The following is a 20,575-nucleotide window of genomic DNA, read 5'->3' as shown; positions in this document are numbered from 1 at the left end:
TTCCGCCGAGCCCGCCAGCCGCTGGGGTTCAGTTCCGCCGAGCCCGCCAGCCGCTGGGGTTCAGTTCCGCCGAGCCCGCCAGCCGCTGGGGGTTCAGTTCCGCCGAGCCCGCCAGCCGCTGGGGTTCAGTTCCGCCGAGCCCGCCAGCCGCTGGGGTTCAGTTCCGCCGAGCCCGCCAGCCGCTGGGGTTCAGTTCCGCGAGCCCGCCAGCCGCTGGGGTTCAGTTCCGCCGAGCCCGCCAGCCGCTGGGGTTCAGTTCCGCCGAGCCCGCCAGCCGCTGGGGTTCAGTTCCGCCGAGCCCGCCAGCCGCTGGGGTTCAGTTCCGCCGAGCCCGCCAGCCGCTGGGGTTCCGTTCCGCCGAGCCCGCCAGCCGCTGGGGTTCCGTTCCGCCGAGCCCGCCAGCCGCTGGGGTTCAGTTCCGCCGAGCCCGCCAGCCGCTGGGGTTCAGTTCCGCCGAGCCCGCCAGCCGCTGGGGTTCAGTTCCGCCGAGCCCGCCAGCCGCTGGGGTTCAGTTCCGCCGAGCCCCGCCAGCCGCTGGGGTTCAGTTCCGCCGAGCCCGCCAGCCGCTGGGGTTCAGTTCCGCCGAGCCCGCCAGCCGCTGGGGTTCAGTTCCGCCGAGCCCGCCAGCCGCTGGGGTTCAGTTCCGCCGAGCCCGCCAGCCGCTGGGGTTCAGTTCCGCCGAGCCCGCCAGCCGCTGGGGTTCAGTTCCGCCGAGCCCGCCAGCCGCTGGGGTTCAGTTCCGCCGAGCCCGCCAGCCGCTGGGGTTCAGTTCCGCCGAGCCCGCCAGCCGCTGGGGTTCAGTTCCGCCGAGCCCGCCAGCCGCTGGGGTTCAGTTCCGCCGAGCCCGCCAGCCGCTGGGGTTCAGTTCCGCCGAGCCCGCCAGCCGCTGGGGTTCAGTTCCGCCGAGCCCGCCAGCCGCTGGGGTTCAGTTCCGCCGAGCCCGCCAGCCGCTGGGGTTCAGTTCCGCCGAGCCCGCCAGCCGCTGGGGTTCAGTTCCGCCGAGCCCGCCAGCCGCTGGGGTTCAGTTCCGCCGAGCCCGCCAGCCGCTGGGGTTCAGTTCCGCCGAGCCCGCCAGCCGCTGGGGTTCAGTTCCGCCGAGCCCGCCAGCCGCTGGGGTTCAGTTCCGCCGAGCCCGCCAGCCGCTGGGGTTCAGTTCCGCCGAGCCCGCCAGCCGCTGGGGTTCAGTTCCGCCGAGCCCGCCAGCCGCTGGGGTTCAGTTCCGCCGAGCCCGCCAGCCGCTGGGGTTCAGTTCCGCCGAGCCCGCCAGCCGCTGGGGTTCAGTTCCGCCGAGCCCGCCAGCCGCTGGGGTTCAGTTCCGCCGAGCCCGCCAGCCGCTGGGGTTCAGTTCCGCCGAGCCCGCCAGCCGCTGGGGTTCAGTTCCGCCGAGCCCGCCAGCCGCTGGGGTTCAGTTCCGCCGAGCCCGCCAGCCGCTGGGGTTCAGTTCCGCCGAGCCCGCCAGCCGCTGGGGTTCAGTTCCGCCGAGCCCGCCAGCCGCTGGGGTTCAGTTCCGCCGAGCCCGCCAGCCGCTGGGGTTCAGTTCCGCCGAGCCCGCCAGCCGCTGGGGTTCAGTTCCGCCGAGCCCGCCAGCCGCTGGGGTTCAGTTCCGCCGAGCCCGCCAGCCGCTGGGGTTCAGTTCCGCCGAGCCCGCCAGCCGCTGGGGTTCAGTTCCGCCGAGCCCGCCAGCCGCTGGGGTTCAGTTCCGCCGAGCCCGCCAGCCGCTGGGGTTCAGTTCCGCCGAGCCCGCCAGCCGCTGGGGTTCAGTTCCGCCGAGCCCGCCAGCCGCTGGGGTTCAGTTCCGCCGAGCCCGCCAGCCGCTGGGGTTCAGTTCCGCCGAGCCCGCCAGCCGCTGGGGTTCAGTTCCGCCGAGCCCGCCAGCCGCTGGGGTTCAGTTCCGCCGAGCCCGCCAGCCGCTGGGGTTCAGTTCCGCCGAGCCCGCCAGCCGCTGGGGTTCAGTTCCGCCGAGCCCGGCATCCGCTGGGGTTCAGTTCCGCCGAGCCCGGCAGCCGCTGCGGTTCAGTTCCGCCGAGCCCGGCAGCCGCTGGGGTTCAGTTCCGCGAGGACCTACTCTCACAGTTCCAAGGACATTGTCTGTCACTCGACAACTATTCTGTGGATCCTGACACACTCTGCGAACAGTTCCACGGACACTGACTCTCGATCGATACAGTTCCACGGACACTGACTCTCGATCGATACAGTTCCACGGACACTGACTCTCGATCGATACAGTTCCACGGACACTGACTCTCGATCGATACAGTTCCACGGACACTGACTCTCGATCGATACAGTTCCACGGACACTGACTCTCGATCGATACAGTTCCACGGACACTGACTCTCGATCGATACAGTTCCACGGACACTGACTCTCGATCGATACAGTTCCACGGACACTGACTCTCGATCGATACAGTTCCACGGACACTGACTCTCGATCGATACAGTTCCACGGACACTGACTCTCGATCGATACAGTTCCACGGACACGGTCTCTCACTGGGATACTGTTCCAAGGACACGGTCTCTCACTGGGATACTGTTCCACGGACGCTGACACTAATAATGAAATACCATGGATGAATAAAGAGATAAGATCAGAATTGAAACTAAAGAAAAAGGCATACACTCAGCACCTGGACAATAAAGAAAAGGATGACAAAAGGGAATACGAAGAGGTTAGGAAATAAGTAAAAAAAAACCTATTCGGAAGGCAAAGAGGAATTACAAAATTAAATTATCAAAAAATACTTTTTATAAAGTAAAGTATTCTACAGACACATAAATAACAAAAGGAAAATCATGATAGGGGTAGGGCCACTAAGGGATGCACAAGGTAAACTCACAGGTAACGGCAGAAATGTGGAATCATTACTTTGCCTCAATATTGACACTAACAAGATGGATAAGACATTAGAAGCAGAAATCAAAAAAGTTGTAAAGACATTTATGATAGAAAAGGGGAGATAATTGATAAATGAGTCAAACATAGAAAAGAATAGAAGGATATGCTGATAGGGTTAGATGAAGTACCTGAACTATCTCATCCTTGAAGGCCTCCCTTTGCTCTTTAACTGTTTTACCTGATAATCTTTGTTCCCATTCCATAAGGGCCAGATCCCTTTTCAACTCACTGAAATTAACCCTCTTCCGGTTAAGTATCTTCAACTTTCATTGTCCTTGTACTTTTCCATAATTACTCTAAACCTAATCATGTTGTGATCACTGTTTCCAAAACACTCTCCCATTGAAACTTGCCCCACTTCATTCCCCAGAACTAGATCCAGCACTGCTTCCTTCCTCATTGGGCTGGAAACATACTGATCAAGAACCTCAGACATTTACAAAAGCTTAAACTATCCCAGCAGCTCAATCTAATACAGCACCTCCAACTAACCCAGTAACTTAAGCTAAAACTGCACTTGCAGCAAATAGATTACCTCAAACTAAAGCTGCTGCCCTAAGTAATCCAGCACCTCAACATAATCTAATACCTCAAGCAAAAACAGCACCTCAAAAAAGGCAGTACCTCAGACCAGCCCTGAACCTCTAAATAACCTAATACTTCAAAATAATACAGCCTCCAAACTAATCCAACACTTCAAGCTAACCTAGCACCTCAAGTTAGTCCAGCACCTTAACCTAACCTAGCTCTTGAAGTAGTACAGTACCTCTAACTGGCCCAGCACTTCAGACTGATACAGCACCTCAAGCTAATACCATGTATCTCTGAAACTGACCACAGCACCCTGAAACTGACTATAGCACTGCAAACTGGGTTCAGGGACCATAACTGAGGCAATGTTCAATGACTGACTATCCCATCTCCCCAAATGAGTCAGCATCCTAAAGCTGTCCACAATACGCCCCAAACCGATCACATCATCTGCAAAAAAAACACAATACCCATAAACTGACCCAGCCCCCACACACTTACCTCACCATCCACACATTGATCAAACACCCAAAGCTAACGATGGCACCACACATTGGGCTTCTGCATCCTGTAAAATGATAACTGCACTGTCACAGCAAACCACAGCATCTGTAAATGGACCTTAAACAGTGCACATTACCCCAATACTGAGCAGAGAAACCCCAAACCACAACGCCCACAAACTGACACAGAACAACAAACATAGACAACGATCTCTGATGATTCAACACGCCCAGACTGATGCCAACACTGAGGGATTGTAGAAACCCCTGACGCTCCGCCTTCGGTGTCAGCCTCGTCATGTGGGTTCATTCTGGGTTCGAGATATGTTTCGTGCATTGAATATTTTTAGGCTGATGAATCAGTGTAAGACTTTGGTTCAATCTTGGATTCTGGGCTTGTTTTCAGTTTCAACACAAATTTGGGTTCTTGGCTTTTCCTTATGTTTATAATTCATTTTACATGAGTTGGTCACTTTAGAATTGGGATTGGTTCAGGGTCCCAGTTCAGTTTTATATTCTGGGTTAGTTTGGTCAATTTGAGATTCTGTGTTGTTTTGAGTTTCTGGCTCAGTATCTGGTTGTAACATACTGCACACAAACTGACCACAAGAGCTCCAATTTACTCAGGACCCTCAAGACTAACATTCTCCACACATCCAAAAACACCCAGCACTGCAAAATATTCCACAGGACCCCGGCAAAGACTGATCCTCACAGACTGATCTCAATGATCCCTAACATTACATCATATCTTAAAAACAGCAGAAGAGCCTGAAACAAACTACAGAACTAACAAGTGAACCAGTGGAGTCAGCTAGCGTTCTGGGCCAGGTCGGGTTTCCAGGTCTGCTTGGTGTTTCAGGTCTGTTTCGGGTTTGCCGTATTTTAATATTCTGAGTCCGTTTAGGATAATGGATCAGTTTCGGGTTTAGATCAGCCTGTGATTCTGAGTTGGTTGCAGTTTTGCTTTGGTTCAGGGTTCCAGGTCGGTTTAGGATTCTGGAACAGTTTAACGTTCTTCCACTCTGAGAGGGAAATCCAGAGGACCGGAGCTCTTGGATTGACTCGAGTTCCTTTGGAGCTGTAACAATTTAGGCCACGGAAAGTGTCAGTATGAGGGTCTGGGTCAGTTTATGTTTCTGTACAGGTTTAGGGTTTTATGTCGATTTAGGGCTCTGGGTCACTGGGTTTTGGGATGTTTAGGGTATCCAGTCATTTCAATTTACATATTAATTTGGGACTTAATGTGAGTTTGGAATTGTGGGTTACTTTGTAGTTATGTTGAATGTAAGATTCTGGGTCATTTTAAGGTTCTGACTCAGTATTCCGTTGATGGTCAGTTTAGGGTACCTGTCACTTTTGGGATTCTGGATCAGTTTGGGGTTCCAGGTCAGTTTAAGTTTCTGGGTCACCAGGGGTTCGTGAGCTGATTTAGGGTTTTGTGCAGCTTAGTGTTTTTGGTCTCTAAAGTACTTTGGATCAGAGGGTCTCAAGAAGGGCAAAGGACTCTTGTTCATAGAGAGTTCTGTGTCTGTTCAGGATTCCAGGGCACTTTTAAGTTCCAGATCAAGTTGAGGTTGTTCAGAAGTTTGGGCGTTCATGTTCTGTTCAGTTTAGTTTGGGTTCAGGTAGGGTTGTGTCTCTGGGTCATTTTACAGTTCCTGGTTTATTTGAGGTTTGTATGTGAGTTTAGGGTCTTCCAGTGTTGGGCACCGTGTTGTTTAGGTTTGAGGATCAGATTGAGAGTTGTTGCTTGTTTTGTTCAGAGTCATTGTTGGGTTCTGGTTAAGTTTAGGTTTGTGACTCGCTCTGGTTCTGCTTCAGTTTGGGGAAATGGTTCAGCGTCTGATTAAGAGTTAGTTTGGGGATTTAGGTCAAGTTATGTTTCAGTGTCAGTTTTGGATTGTATCATTGTATGTTTGCCTTGTCGTGCAAGTGTCTACAGGAGATTGGGGTTCTGGGTCACTTTGTAATTCTGGTCAGTTTAGGTTTCAGGTCCAGTTTGGAAATCTTCAATATCATTTCCACCTCAATATTTATCTAATTAATCTTCACAGCTTTAATTGAGGATTTATTCCACATTTTTTTTCAGTACAAAATATCAACTTTATTCTCAGTAATAATACATACAGAGACACTGGAAAAACCTGTTTTTCATTTTGAATATCTCCCCACAGGGAGGTGCACCGTTCCCAGAGACACTGCAATACTGGGTCGATGCGTGGAGTGGACGGAGCAAGCCCCTATTCCATCTCCCTGTTCCAAAAATCAAATTAATATACGGTCCCCAGATAGGGGACGTATCAGATATTAAACTGATAAGAACAGATTTTTTTCTCAAAAAATATACTTTATTCATAAAATTTGTAACAATACATACAATACAGTTGTCATATCACATTTCAAACATACACAATACAGAATATACTTTTTGCAAGATACTTAAAGTACAGTTCCATTATGATTCCAACAATACAGTTACACATTGTTCATAATTACAGTTCATGACACTCTAGGGTGCCTTATTGCATTACAATCAATAAGCTTATTGATTACAGATTCATTACAGGTACATTACATTTCATTACATAAATTTGTATTTTACATTCTGCCCGAGGTGGGTTTTCCCTGATTGCAGCCCGTCGGTTCACAATTGCGGGAGAGCTCTAAACGATAGCCTTTCCCCACAGAGCCTTTGCGGCGGCCGCACCCAGCTTCAGTGCATCCCTGAGCACGTGGACCTGGACCTTGGAATGTGCCAGTCTGCAACACTCGGTCGAGGACAGCTCCTTGCGCTGGAAGACCAGCAAATTTCGGGCAGACCAAAAGGCGTATTTCACCGAGTTGATGGTCTTTCAGCAGCAGTTGATATCTGTCTCGGAGTGCTGCCCTGGTAACAGCCCATAAAGCACAGAATCATGTGTTACTGAACTGCTCCCTTGTGGGAGAAACGAGAACCAGTTTAAAAATAAGGGGTCTCCCATTTAAGACGGAGATGAGGAGAAATTTTTCTCTCAGAGGGTCGTGAGTCTGTGGAACTCCCTTCTCCAGAGAGCAGCGGAGGCAGGGTCATTGAATATTTTTATGGCTAAGTTATATAGATTCCTGATTAACAAGGGAGTCAAAGGTTATTGTAGGTACACGGGAAAGTAGGGTTGTGGTCACAATCAGATCAACCATGATCTTATCAAATGGCAGAGCAGGCTCGAGGGGCTGAATGGCCTACTCCTGCTCTTAATTTATATGTATGAACCTGGACAGATACCACTGCATCTCTCTCCAGATCTTCTTTGCAAAGGGACATTCCAGGAGGAGATGGGTGACGGTCTCGTCCCCATCGCAACTTCCTTGGGGACAGCGCACGGTGGCACTGAGAGGTCGGGAGTGCATGAAGGATCTGGCGGGAAGGGCCCTTCTCACCACCAGCTAAGCTACGTCTTGGTGCTTGTTTGAAAGCTCTGGCGATGAGGTGTTCTGTCAAATGACTTTGGCAGAAAGCCTCATCGCTACACAATGGGGGACTCCTTCCAATCGAACACGAAGGATTGTTAATGTTGTATCCACATCACGTACTTCTGTGCCCCAATAGTTTGTTGTGACACACAATCCATTTCTCTTGTTGTATTTTATACTATTACCGTGCACGTTTCTGTTCTTATGGAGGTGTCTGTGGGTTCCTGTGGGCTTGATGTTGGTAATTTCAGCCTCCAATGCCTGTGTTTGAATACAGCCAACACTGACAGGAGGTAAATCTGTTTCACCTGCTGCTTGTAAGGATCCCAATTAAAGAGTCTGGACAGCATCAATCCATTACTTACTGGGAATGGGCCCACTGCAAAAATTGTATTTAATGAATGATTTCACTCAGATAAGATCAGAGCATGTGGAGTCAGGACAAAGAGCAGAATTAATAGCAAGCTGGGTACAAAACAGAAAACAGAGTAAGTGTTAAAGGTAGTTACTCAGACTGGCAAAAGGTCTGAGTGGTGAATCACAGGGATTGGTGCTGGGACCACTGTTCTTCACCATTTATATAAACGATTTGGACTTGGGAATTGGAAGTATAATTTCAAAATTTGCAGACAACACCAAACTGGGGGGTATAGTTAATACTGAGGAGGAGTGCGACACAATACAGGAAGATATAAATAAATTTGCACAATGGGCGTGTAACTGGCAAATGAATCTCAATATAGATAAGTGTGAGGTTTTAAATTATGATGGGAAGAATAAGTGGGCCACTGCTTCAATAATGGGGTAAAGGAGCAGAGGCGTCTCGGGGTACAGATACACAAATCACTAAAAGTAATGACACAGGTTAATAAGGCCATTAAAAAAGCAAACCAACACTGGGGTTCATTTCCAGAGGAATAGAATTGAAAAGCAGAGAAGTTATGTTAAACTTATACAGAACCTTGGTTAGACCACACTTGGAGTACTGTGAACAGTTCTGGTCTCCATATTATAAAAAGAATATAGAGGCACTCTATCGAGTAGGTGAAAAAAAGATTTACGAGGATGATACCAAAACCGAGAGGTTATACTTAACAGGAAAGATTGAACAGGCTGGGGCTGTTTTCTCCAGAAAAGAGAAGACTGAGAGGTGACCTGATGGAGATCTTTAAGATTATGAGAGGGTTTGATAGAGGAGTCATAGAGAAGATATTTCCACTTGCGGGGGAGACCAGAACTAGGGGCCATAAATATAAGATAGTCACTAATAAATCCAATAGGGAATTCAGGAGAAACCTATTTACCCAGAGAGTGATTCGAATGTGGAACTCGCTGCCACAAGGAGTAGTTGAGGCGAATAGCAGAGATGCATTTAAGGAGAAGCTGGATCAGCAGATGAGGGAGAGAAGAATAGAAGAATATGCTGATAGGGTTCGATGAAGCAGGGAGGGAGGGAGGGGGCTTGTGTGGAGCATAAACACCGGCATGGACCTGTTGTGGGGAATGGCCTATTTCTGTGCCGGACATTCAATGTCAGATAGGCTGCAGCATGGCTGGTGTTAAAAGTGAATCAGTGTCAAACTGGTGAAAATGTCGGTGCTATTGGGGTGTTGGGGCCGCATCACCTTCCTTAGAATTAATAATAATAGGAACAAAACTTCACTCATTTAATCTTCTAATATGCAGAGCATATCTTTGCTTAGTTCGTGAATAATGAACCGAGGCCCTGTGAGTACAATTGCAACTGACTGTCCACAAAGTTTAATGGAAACTGAGCAACTTGTGTTGATGTATCACCAGCCTGAAAATATAGGGCTCAATTTTAAAAGTAAAGAACAGGTGGGTTGGGGGTGGGGGTGCATTGAAAATTGTCACCATTTCAGACCCGCCTCCAACCCGCCCATTTCCCGTTTTCACAGGGGCGGTCAACCAACCCACTCCCAGGGGGCGGGTCGGGCCTCATAACCTTTCAAGGAGGCTTCAGGCATCCATTTTTTACTAATTCCCGATTTCCACCCTGGGTGGCCAGGATTCCTGGGCCTTCTGTTTTACTCCTCGTGAAAGGAGGTGAGAAGGCCCGAGAGTAACAGGCAGGTGCCTAGAAAGGCACAGCTTGTGGGCCCTGAGGAGCAGGAGTGCTTCCCCCAGGCCCAACAAACCTCCCTGCACCGACACCCCTCCCCCGATCCCGGACCCTTGACCCCGATCCTCCCCCTCCGACCCCCGACATTCCCCTCAATGATCGCTGACCCCTGCAACGACCCCCGATCCCATCCCACATGACTTGCGACCCCCGTGCCCACCTATGCCCATCCATGCCCCGTGCTCACCCGTGCCCCCAATCCATGCAAACAAAGACTTACCTGAAGACGTCCTCTCCCTGGCTGGTTTCCCGTCCCATTGAGACCAGCCTGTCAATCAACCGGTCAGTCAGACGGGAAACAAAAAAAATAAAAGATGTCCTTCCGTCAAAATCTTAAGGATGTTACGGAAACCCGTACTAATGGGTTTCCTGACCTCAAATTGACCCCCGCCCCTTTCCCGGCTCCGTTTTAAAATCACCCTCATAATCTCTGAACATCAACCATGGAGTGGAGTGAACAAATAGGTGGCAGCTGCAGTTAAAGGCAGAGAAATGGAATACATAGAGAGAGATGGGTAGGGAGAGGGAGGGATGTGGAGAGACAGAGCAATGGAATATACAGAGAGAGGGAGGGTGGATAAAGAAAGGGAGCAACTTAAACAGAGAGGGGTGGACGGCAGACAGAGAGATCCAGGAACGGGGCAAAATGAGGGGATTGTGTAGAAAACGTGTCAGCAAAATTGCAGAGAACAGAGCCAGGCACAGAGAGAAAGTGGATAGGGACAGAGTGGGAGGGAAGAGAGAGGGTAAAGAGTGATTGATGGGGATGATAGAGAGGGACGAAAAGGAAGGGAGAGAGTGAGGGGTAGGGAAACAGTGAGGTGGACTCAGAGGTGAGAACTCGGTTGGGAGAGAATGGGAGATGGGGAGCAAGGTCGGGAGGGGTGCGGATCGAGTGAAAGGGACAGGGAGGAAGAGAGATACACTAGTGTGCAAGGAGTTGGAGGCAAATAAGCAGGGCAGCAGGAATAGTGAGATAGGCAATGGGAGATAGAGAGGGATGAAGACAGATACAGACCGTGTCAGAGAGAGAGATAGAGACTCGAACGGGAAGGTGGGAGACAGAGAGACAGGCTCACGGACAGCTGTGTTCATGCTGCAGGTCAGCCATTCTTTAAGATGATCTCAGCTATTTAGATTCACAGATTATTCATTTAATGGAAATTTCTTACAGTAAAGAGAGAGCAGATCCCCAGTGACACCAGGACCAGAGTTTTATTAACACAGCACATGGAGATTTCTTACACAGTCCAACCCCTCACTGGCAAAGTCACACATTGTACAAAAGGGATCCAACAAACTCCTCAAATTTGTCACTTAGTTACAAAGAGGGTTATTCATATATCAGTGATAACGCCCTTTGTACAACTTGCTGTCTACAGGAACTGAGCTAACTTGAGCCATGTTTATTTTTAAAAAAAATCTATGTCCCTGACCCCGTCTCCCCGTGCGTCCCTGACCCCGTCTCCCCGTGCGTCCCTGACCCTGTATTTGGCGTTTTCCCCTTTCACTCTTTCTGACTGAAACTTGTCTGATGAGTGGTAACACTGTCATACAAGGTACTTTCTGAATCCTCACTGCCTGTCTGTACAATTCACCTTCTCCCCCTAACCTCTGTGGTGTTGCCGTGGATTTCTTCCAAACACACATTGGCCTCACCCCTTCCTGCTTTGTCAACGTCTCTTCCTTTGAGCATTATCTCTGGACTCCTCCTCTTCGATCACCTCCCTGCTGATCCCCATACCCCGCCCTCCCATTGCTCCACTGATCAGATCTCATTGACTTCCATTGGTTTCCTGACCCTCAACACATTCCCTATAAGTCCCTCCAAGGTTTGCCTGTCCGACCTCTGCAAACGCCTCCATCTCCATGTCCCACACTCTTTGATCCTCCAACACTGGCCTTCTGTGCATTCACTCATTCCTCGGTTCCCCTTCTGCGGCAGTGTCTCCAGCTAACCCGGCTTTACTCTCTGTTAATCCCTTCTGAGTGACGGAAACTTCATCTACTCCTGTGAAATTCCTCCATCAACTATTCTAACTGAGTCATTGGCCTGATTTTTAAAAAAAAGACTTCACGCCTGTTTTGAAACATCAACAGACCTTCTGCGCCTGAATGATTCCGTGTTTCATGTCTACAAGGAGTGTGAGAGGTTGCAGCCCCTGTTCCACTATTTAAAGGGGCTGCTCCACAACTTCTGGCTGCGTTTCAGTCCCACGCTCCTCATCTTTGGCCACCGGGTGAGGAGGAGGGCGGGTCAGTCGGAGGATCTGCTCGTGGGCCTGTCCAAGGTGGCCATCCACAGGTCCAGGTTAGACGGGGCCCGTGGGGGCGGTCGCTCCAACTGTCTGCCTCTCTTCTGCGGAATTCTCCGTGCCTGGGTGGCCCTGGAGATGGAGCACGCGGTGTCTGCCGGTTCGCTTGGGGCTTTCCGCGACCGGGGGGCACCGCAGGGACTGGAGTGCATCCTGGACCGATATAATAAAATTTAAATTTGACACTTATTTTGGGTTTTTCGGTTTTTCTGCACATGAACACACCCTAAACCCCGCTTCTTATAAAAGGGGGGCCTAAAAACACAAAAAATCTCAAAAAAAATCAAGCGTCATTCTGACTGCACTTCCAGTAAACACTTCAGAACCGAGCTGAGTGGAGGTCTGAGCAGAGCAAAACGACAGCCCTTGCCTGCCTCCTGAATCCGGGAGAAGGCAGAAAAAAAACCCATCAGTGATTCCCAGACTATTGAGGACCAACGGCTGTTAAAATATCACAGACACGGAGTTACAGGAATGTTTTAAGGGGGCCCAGAAATAGTTAAAAGAGAGAATTAACCCCACAGATGCTGTAGGCGGGGCTCGATTATTAGTCCGGTCCGGTGGAAACTAATATCCAGTCGCTAATTCACAGCCCTTCCTCCGGACAATTACATTTCGGGTCAGATTCCCTGAGGATGTGTTTAAAAAATGATCTGAATACAGGAACATGTTTTGATAATGTTACTGTCTGTTGCTTTTGCTCATTTTTTGTCGGCTGCTGTAAAATTAAATTTTGATCTAACTTTTGAGAAGAAATGTGTTTAAAGGAGATATCGTTGGCCCTGATGCTGAGTCCCTTTGGTAAATTGAGGTGATAATTTTGATCTGGAATTGAGTTGTGATGTTGGGAAGTCAGTTCCAGCTTCACTTCAGCCGTTTTCCTCATTTGACCAATTTACCAATTAGAGTAAACGGATATTTAATCACATTGAGCAGCTCCTCTCTGAACTTACTCTGGGTCACTGTGTAAATGGCCGTGTTCGTGCAGGAACTCAGAAGCTGAAGCAGAATTCCCGCTTGTTCGAAGGTTGCAAAAGGGTTAAACAAAGATCGGCGGTTAAAGACACCTGAAATTCGATAATATAAAAAATATACGACCGTTGTCATCCAGAGCAGGATAAAACTGCCGGATATGGCAAAAAGTAAAACGATGGACCTTCTGCGGTTCTTCATCTCAGGGTCCTTGTCATTCTCACCATTGCTGAGGTCCCGGAGGCTCCTTCGGGCCCGACTGGCCACTAAAATGCGTCTGACGGTGAGAGCATTAAACAATAAAATCAAACAGAATGGAAGCAACGGGGTTAACAGCTGTTCAATCCAAGAAAATGCGATCCATGCGGGTAGAACATAAAACTGTGATGATACAAGGCAACCCCACGGTATATTGTTAACAGTACGGTAATGAACATACACGAAGGGCCGGGGAATGTTCTTTAAACCGAACAGCGCGCTCAAAGTCACGATAATCACAAGTGAAGTTTTCTCGGTGCAATATTTTGTTTTCAGCTTCTGACAACTAATGGCTACAAAACGATCAAAGGTAAAAGCGACCGTTAACCAAACAGAACTGTCTGTGGCAGTAGGAGCCAGGAAGAGAATGAATCTGCAAACACGAGTGTAGAGCAGGAAAGTGTCCCACCAATAAAGATGAGCAATCCGATATAAGATCACATTACAGGCAATCACCAGGAGATCCGCCGTCGCCATGGCCACCAGGTAGCAAGTGATACATTTGGAGAGACCGCACTTTCCACGGGACAGGATCACAATCGCCAGCAAGTTCACTGAGAGAAAGAGAGAGACAGAAACAGTGAAATCACTAACCGGGCTGATCAATGAGCTCTCAGTTTAACCGATGTACATGGGCTATGATTGTGTTTATTTATTGGTTTTTCCCCTTGGCTTCTGCCTCCTGTTCCGAAGGGGCAGCTCATTCTGGGAGGTTCCTTTCGGGTGACGGTGGCCCCGGGATCCCTCACCCAACAGCTGAGTCCTCACTTGTGATCCTTGAGATTAAGTTTATTTTGTCGATTCCGACACTGGGAGGTCCGCGGGGCAGAACGTCACCAACTATGAAAGTGAAAGGCGACAAGACGAGTTAAATCAGGAAATACAGACAAGGTGACTCTGGATTTGGCTTAAATCGTAATACGGGGGGAAAACCTAATGATTTGACCCACACAATACCAGAGACTTTGATTTTAGAAAATACATTGAAAACACGAGCCTGGTATTGAGTTGCTGCCCGTCATCTTTCAGTAATTAATTAGATGAGGTTTCCAGTGGAGTATTGTGAATGCATCATGACACAATATGTCAAGGAATTTAATTCTGTAACGTGCTCCAGTTATAACCAGGTCCAGTCTTTATATCTCAGCACAAGGCGTGAGAAAAACAAAGGACAGTCGGATCCTCGGAATAAGAGATCGATCCCAGGAGCCGCGCGGTATAAGAACAAATCACCGCCAACTCTCACTCATGGTCTCCAGTTAATCCCCCTCCCGAACCAGTGTCAAGACTGGTTTCCCCACTCTCCACAATAACACACATGGACTGAAGTATACAGTCATCGTCATTCAACTAGTCCAAACAATACTTTAAACATCAAATACATCAAAAGTCCTGTGAAGCCATTTTGCTGAAATATAATTATGATCTGAGAGGAACATTTGACGGGAACACAAGATTGTACCTTCGAGTGAGGAGGACGGTTTCTGTCACATGTTTTATTTATCTGATGCGTATTCCGTTTGTTCCCTGTCCTTCTATCCTGAAGACACTGACTCATGCCGGGATACACAGCCGCAATTTGCTCTCCGGAACCCCAGGCGATCGGTCCTCGGGAAACACGACAATCTCACCCGGTCCTTCCTCACCCGATCTCCACAACAGGCGCGCTTTCCACCAGGAGGCAGTGGATTACACTCAGGACTGTGCGCCCTGCCTGTTTTACCCCTGCCTGGCCAGGGAGCACCAAGGACACATTTCGACCCCAGACTCGACAGTTCAGCACAGAGCGAGGGTGAGTTACTCGGTGCATTGACCAATGGGACAAGGATGGAAGTTTTAACTGTATCACAAAACGGTGAAGAATAACATTCCACATTTCCAGGCTCAGAGCACAAACAGCAATATAGTTAAACATTCTGTTATTTACACCGGACGTGCTGATAATGACTTACCAGGTACTCCAATTGCTGCCAGAACAGGATAATAAATGAATTCTATCTCCGTAAATCGCGACAAACGCATTTCTCTGTGGAGACGATGTCTTTCGGTGCTATAAAGAGGTATGTGAACTGCGATAGTCAGGTAACGAAGTTAAAACAGCGAGATACTTATAGTGTAAATAAACCCCGAATGGGACAATTAGATCGCATCCCGACTGACATCACATATTACTTACAGACTCCTGAACAAATAAGTTTTGGTCCCATCTGACCTTTGACTATCACACTCATTAAGGTGACAGAACATTACACATCGACCAGCTGAGTAACCTTTTGGAACAATGAATTGTACAATGACAGAGTCACAATTTCTAAGTTTAATAAATTACATGAAGATTGAAACCAACAGCACACAGTGTATGTAATATCGAAACCCAGTTCACCAATGTAACATTTTTACTTGAATCTTCTGTACTCCCATTCCCAGGCCGGTCCTGCTATTCCCTGTCACCCTACGATGTAATTTAGCACAGTCCTTGTCACCTTGTTTCACTCATTCCCCCTCTTTCTGTCTCTCTCAATGTCCAGGCCTCTCTCCCTCACACACACTCCTTTTACTTGACTCCCAAATTTCTCTCTCTGTTAATCTACCTCTTTTATTCCCTCTTTCTCTGGAACTCCATTTTCTTCCTGATTTCCTCTCTTTCTGGCTAACGGTAGTTAACTCAAAATGATTTTTGAGACTGAGATTGATAGATTTTTGTTCAATGAAGATATCAAGGGATATGGATCAAAGGCGGGGAATTGGAGTTGAGGTACAGATCAGCCATGATCTGACTGAATGGCGGCACAGGATTGAGGGGCTGAATGACCCACTTCTGTTCTTATAAGATAATTTTTCACATCTTTATTATTGGCCGCAACTCACACTCTGGGCTCAAACGAGTTGTTACTCACTCTTTTCTGCCAGCTGGTGGAATTTACGTTAAAGTCTGGCTGATCTCTGCACCTCAGTGAAAGACAGAGCCAAGCATAGTTCTGGGAGCCTTTGCGACTTGTCTGACCGCTGCAGGCAGACCACAGCTCTTAAAGGGACAGTGCACCAAAAATCCAGAACCACAAGCTGAAGGGAAGCAAGCAACAATGTCCCGACAGGTCACTCAGCAGCTGGGCAGCAGCTCATGGCCTAGTGTTTGACGACAGTCCTTTTATCATTTACTCTAAAACCCGAGTCACTCACAACATTCTAGAAACACTCAGCGAGTCGGGCCCCATCTGTGGAGAGAACAGAGCAATTAACTGAGATCTCAATGAGACGAGGAACAAGACACGGCCCCCTGTGAGAAACAAAGAACTTGCATTCATATAGCACCTTTCACATCCTCCTTTAAGACACTCCTTAAAACCTGCCTGTTTGACCGAGCTTTTGGTCACCTGTCCTAATATCTCCTTACGTGGCTCGGTGTCAAATTTTGTTTGAAAATCGCTCCTTTGAAGCGCCTTGGGACGTTTCACTACCTTAAAGGCTCGATATAAATGCAAGTTGTTGTTGATGTTATTCACGGTGAGATTGTGCGTTTCATTTCTTCCTCATTATTGTGGTTCTGACATTGAGGTGAAGAGTGACAGAGAGCAGATTTTAAAACCGTTGGAATATCAGTGAAATTAAATTGTGGCAAGTGAGAAACTCCAAGTCAGTTTTGCTCTGTATTTCCTGCATCCAATATTGCAGATAAATGAAAGTGAAGCTTTTGAAGGCAGAAAGTTTAATCGCCCCGTCGGAGGAATTGAACCCCTGTCTTTCCACGTGACAGGCGAAGATACTCATCACCATACTCATGGAAAAGGCCATCCCTGATCACTTCCTTGTATCCCTCTGTACCCACATCCCCCTTCCCCCTCCAAAACCCACTTCCTTCTGTGTTCGCCCATCAAAAAACCCTCCCCCCAAGTCACTTACAATCACAATTTCAAAGTCCCAACTGTCCAGCCTTTGGCCCTCCATTCACCACGACATTTCTGCAGCTACCGATCTGCTCAATCACACTCTCACCTCCACTTTTGATGCGGTTGTCCTCGTTAAAACCATTACTCTCTCTCACACTGTTCGGCCACCCTGGTACAGCTCTCGTCTCCTCTCCCTTAAGCCCAAGGGAAAGGGTACGGTCGCATAGTGATTATGTTACTGGACGAGTAATCCAGTAGGCCCGGACTAATAATCGGGAGTCATGAGTTCAAATCGCCACCACAGGAGCTGGGGAATTTAAAATCAGTTATTTAAATAAAATCTGGACTGAAAAGCTACTGTCAGAAATGGTAACCATGAACATACCGGATTGTCATAAAAACCCCTCTGGTTCACTAATGCCCCCCTGAGGGAAGGAAACATGCCGTCCTCAGACCAATAGCAATGAGGTTGATTCTTAACAGTTCTCTGAAATGGCCGAACAAGCGACTCAGTTGCACAATCCCGCTACGTAATAAGAATAAAACAATACGGGCCACACGCACCGAACAAGGCTCAGGCAATCCAAGCACAGTCGACCCTACGAAGTTCACCTCACGAACATTAGGGGACTTGTGCCAAAATTGGGACAGCTGTCCCAGAGATTGGTCAAGCAACAGCCTGAAATAGCGACACTCACAGAATCATGCCTTTCAGCCAAAGCCCGAGACTCCTCCATCATTATCCCTGGGTATGTCCTGACCCACCAGAGGTGGCAGCACAGTGGTATACAGTCAGGAGGGAGTGGCCGTGACAGTCCGCAACAGTTGACTCTGGACACCATGAAATGTCATGGTTTCAGGTCAAACAAGGGGAAGGAAACCTCCTGCTGATTCCCACTTACCGACCTCCCTCAGCTGATGAATCGTTACTCCTCCCTGTTGAGCACCACTTGGAGGAAGCAGTGAGGGTAGCAAGTGTACCGGATGTACTCTGATTGGGGAAACCTCACTGTCCATCACCAAGAGTGGTTCGGTAGCACCACTGCTGGCCGAGTCCTGAAGGACATAACTGCCATACTGGGATTGTGGCAGGTGGTGAGAGAACAAACATGAGGGAAAAACCTTTTGGACTTCGTCCACATCAATCTACCTGTCGCAGATGCATCTGCCCATGACAGCATTGGTTGGACCGACCACTGCATAGTCCTTATGGAGACGAAATTCCGACTTCACACTGTCCAGCATATTGTGTGGTGGCCGTGCTCAATGAGATAGATTCAGAACAGATCTATGCAACTCCAAACTGGGCATCCATATGGTGCTGTGGGCCAACAGCAGCAGCTGAATTGTATTCCACCACAATCTGTAACCTCATGGCCCGGCATATACCTCACCCTACCATTACCAACAAGCCAATGGATCAACCCTGGTTCAATGAGGGGTGTGGAAGAGCGTGTCAGGAGCAGCACCAGGAGTACCTAAAATGAGGTGTCAACCTGGTGAAGCGACAATTGTCCTACAACACAGGACTACATGCAAGCCAAACAACAGAAGTAGCATGCTGGAGAGCACAGCTAAGCAATCCCACAACCAACGGAGCAGATCAAAGCTCTGCAGTCCTGCCACATCCAGTCCTGAATGGTGATGGACAATCATCCTCAATGATGGCAGAGCCCAGCACGTGAGTGCAAAAGACAAGGCTGAAGTGTTTGCAACCATCTTCAGCCGGAAGTGCCAAATGGATGATCCTTCTCGGTCTCCTCCTGAGATTCCCACCATCACAGAAGCCAGTCTTCAGCCAATTCGATTCACCCCACGTGATATCAAGGAACGGCTGAGCGCATTGGATTCAGCAAAGGCAAAGGGCCCTGACAAAATCCCAGCTGTAGTGCTGGAGACTTGTGTTCCAGAACTAGATACGCCTCTAGCCAAGCAGTTCCAGTACAGCTACAACACTGGCATCTACCCAACAAAGTGGTTAATTGCCCAGGTATGTCCTGTCCACAAAAAACAGGAGAAATCCAATTCATCCAATAACCGCCCCATCAGTCTACTCTCAAAGATCAGCAGAGTGATGGAAGGTGTCGTCGACAGTGTTATCAAGCAGCATTTACTCACGAATCACCTTCTCACCGATGCTCAGTTTTGGTTCCACCAGGATCACTCGGCTCCAGACTTCATTACGGCCTTGGTCCAAACATGGACAAAAGAGCTGAATGCCAAACTTGAGGTGAGAGTGATTGCCCTTGACACCAAGGCAGCTTTTGACCGAGTGTGGCATCAAGGAGCCCTAATAAAATTGAAGTAAATGTGAATCAGAGACAAAACTCTCCAGTGGCTGGCGTCATAGCTAGCACAGAGGAAGATGATAGTGATTGTTGGAGGCCAATCATCTCAGACCCAGGACATCGCTGCAGGAGTTCCTCAGGGCAGTGTCCTCGGCCCAACCATCTTCAGCTGCTTCATCAATGACATTCACTCCATCATATGGTCAGAAGTGGGGTGTTCGCTACTGATTGCACTGTGTTCAGTTTCATTCACAACCCCTCAGATAATGAAACAGTCCGTTCTCACATGCAGCAAAACCTGGACAACATCCAGGCTTGGGCGGATAAGTGGCAATTAACATTCACGCCAGACAAGTGACAGGCAATGATCATCTCCAAGAGAGAGTCCAACCACTTCCCCTTGACATTTAATTTCATTACTGTTGCCGAATCGCCCACCATCAACATCCTGGGTGTCACCATTCACCGGAAACTTAACTGGTGAAGCCACATAAATACTGTGGCTACAGGAGCAGATCAGAGGCTGGGTATTCTGCGGCGACTGACTCACCTCCTGACTCCCCAAAGCCTTTCCACCATCAACAAGGCACTAGTCAGGAGTGTGAAGAAATACTCGCCACTTGCCTGGATGAGTGCAGCTCCAACAACACTCAAGAAACTCGACACCATCCAGGACAAAACAGCCTGCTTGATTGGCACCTCATCCACCTTAAACATTCACTCCCTCCACCACCGGCGCACCGTGGCTGCAGTGTGTACCATCCACAGGAAGCAATGCAGCAACTCGCCAAAACTTCTTCGTAAGGACCTCCCAAAACCTCGACTCTACCACCTAGAAGGAAAAGGGCAGCAGGTACACGGGAACAACACCACCTGCACAGTCCCTTTCAATTCACACACCATCCTGACTTGGAAGTACATCGCTGTTCCTTCATCATCGCTGGGTCAAAATCCTGGAACTCCCCATCTACCAGCACTGTGGGAGTACCATCACCAGACAGACTGCAGCGGTTCAAGAACGGAAGCTCACCACCACCTTCTCAAGGGCAATTAGGGATGAGCAATACCTGCTGGCCTTGCCAGCAATGCCCACATCCCATGAAAGAATAAAAAAAATCATCCAAATAACCTCTGGTCTGTCTCTCCCTATGTTTGAGTCACTCTATGTTTATATGTATGCGTGTGTGTCTGTTTCTTTGTGTAGGTGTGTCTTTCTGTGTATTTTTGTGTCTGTCGATGCATGCGTGTGTCTCACATTTTCTATGTTTTCCTGAATGCGTCTGTTTCTCCTTCTTTCCCTCTCTCACTCTCTCCCGCGCTC

At 48.8% G+C, this 20,575-nt stretch overlaps 1 protein-coding gene and 1 pseudogene across 1 annotated transcript; both read right to left on the bottom strand.

The window, feature by feature from the left end:
* Positions 1-6,114: 6,114 nt before the first annotated feature.
* LOC137310002 (U2 spliceosomal RNA) lies at positions 6,115-6,286 on the bottom strand (annotated as a pseudogene).
* Positions 6,287-12,505: 6,219 nt separating this feature from the next.
* On the bottom strand, positions 12,506-15,101 carry LOC137309986 (probable G-protein coupled receptor 139). The gene is made up of 2 exons (XM_067977986.1): positions 15,032-15,101; positions 12,506-13,633 (listed from the first exon to the last, which is right to left on the bottom strand). Exons 1-2 carry the CDS (start codon positions 15,099-15,101, stop codon positions 12,732-12,734), a joined length of 972 nt encoding a protein of 323 aa, XP_067834087.1. The 3' UTR covers positions 12,506-12,731.
* Between the last annotated feature and the right edge of the window lie 5,474 nt (positions 15,102-20,575).

Source organism: Heptranchias perlo, unplaced genomic scaffold, assembly GCF_035084215.1.
Source record: "Heptranchias perlo isolate sHepPer1 unplaced genomic scaffold, sHepPer1.hap1 HAP1_SCAFFOLD_199, whole genome shotgun sequence".
Classification (NCBI taxonomy): Eukaryota; Metazoa; Chordata; class Chondrichthyes; order Hexanchiformes; family Hexanchidae; genus Heptranchias; species Heptranchias perlo.
The sequence above is the reverse complement of the archived record's forward strand: the minus strand, read 5'-3'. Positions and strand labels throughout refer to the sequence as shown.

Coding starts and splice junctions, on each gene's coding strand:
- LOC137309986 (XM_067977986.1), bottom strand. CDS start 15,101: ATGCGTTTGTCGCGATTTACGGAGATAGAATTCATTTATTATCCTGTT. Junction 13,634..15,031: donor GGCAGCAATTGGAGTACCTG/GTAAGTCATTAT, acceptor TCTTTCTCTCAG/TGAACTTGCTGGCGATTGTG.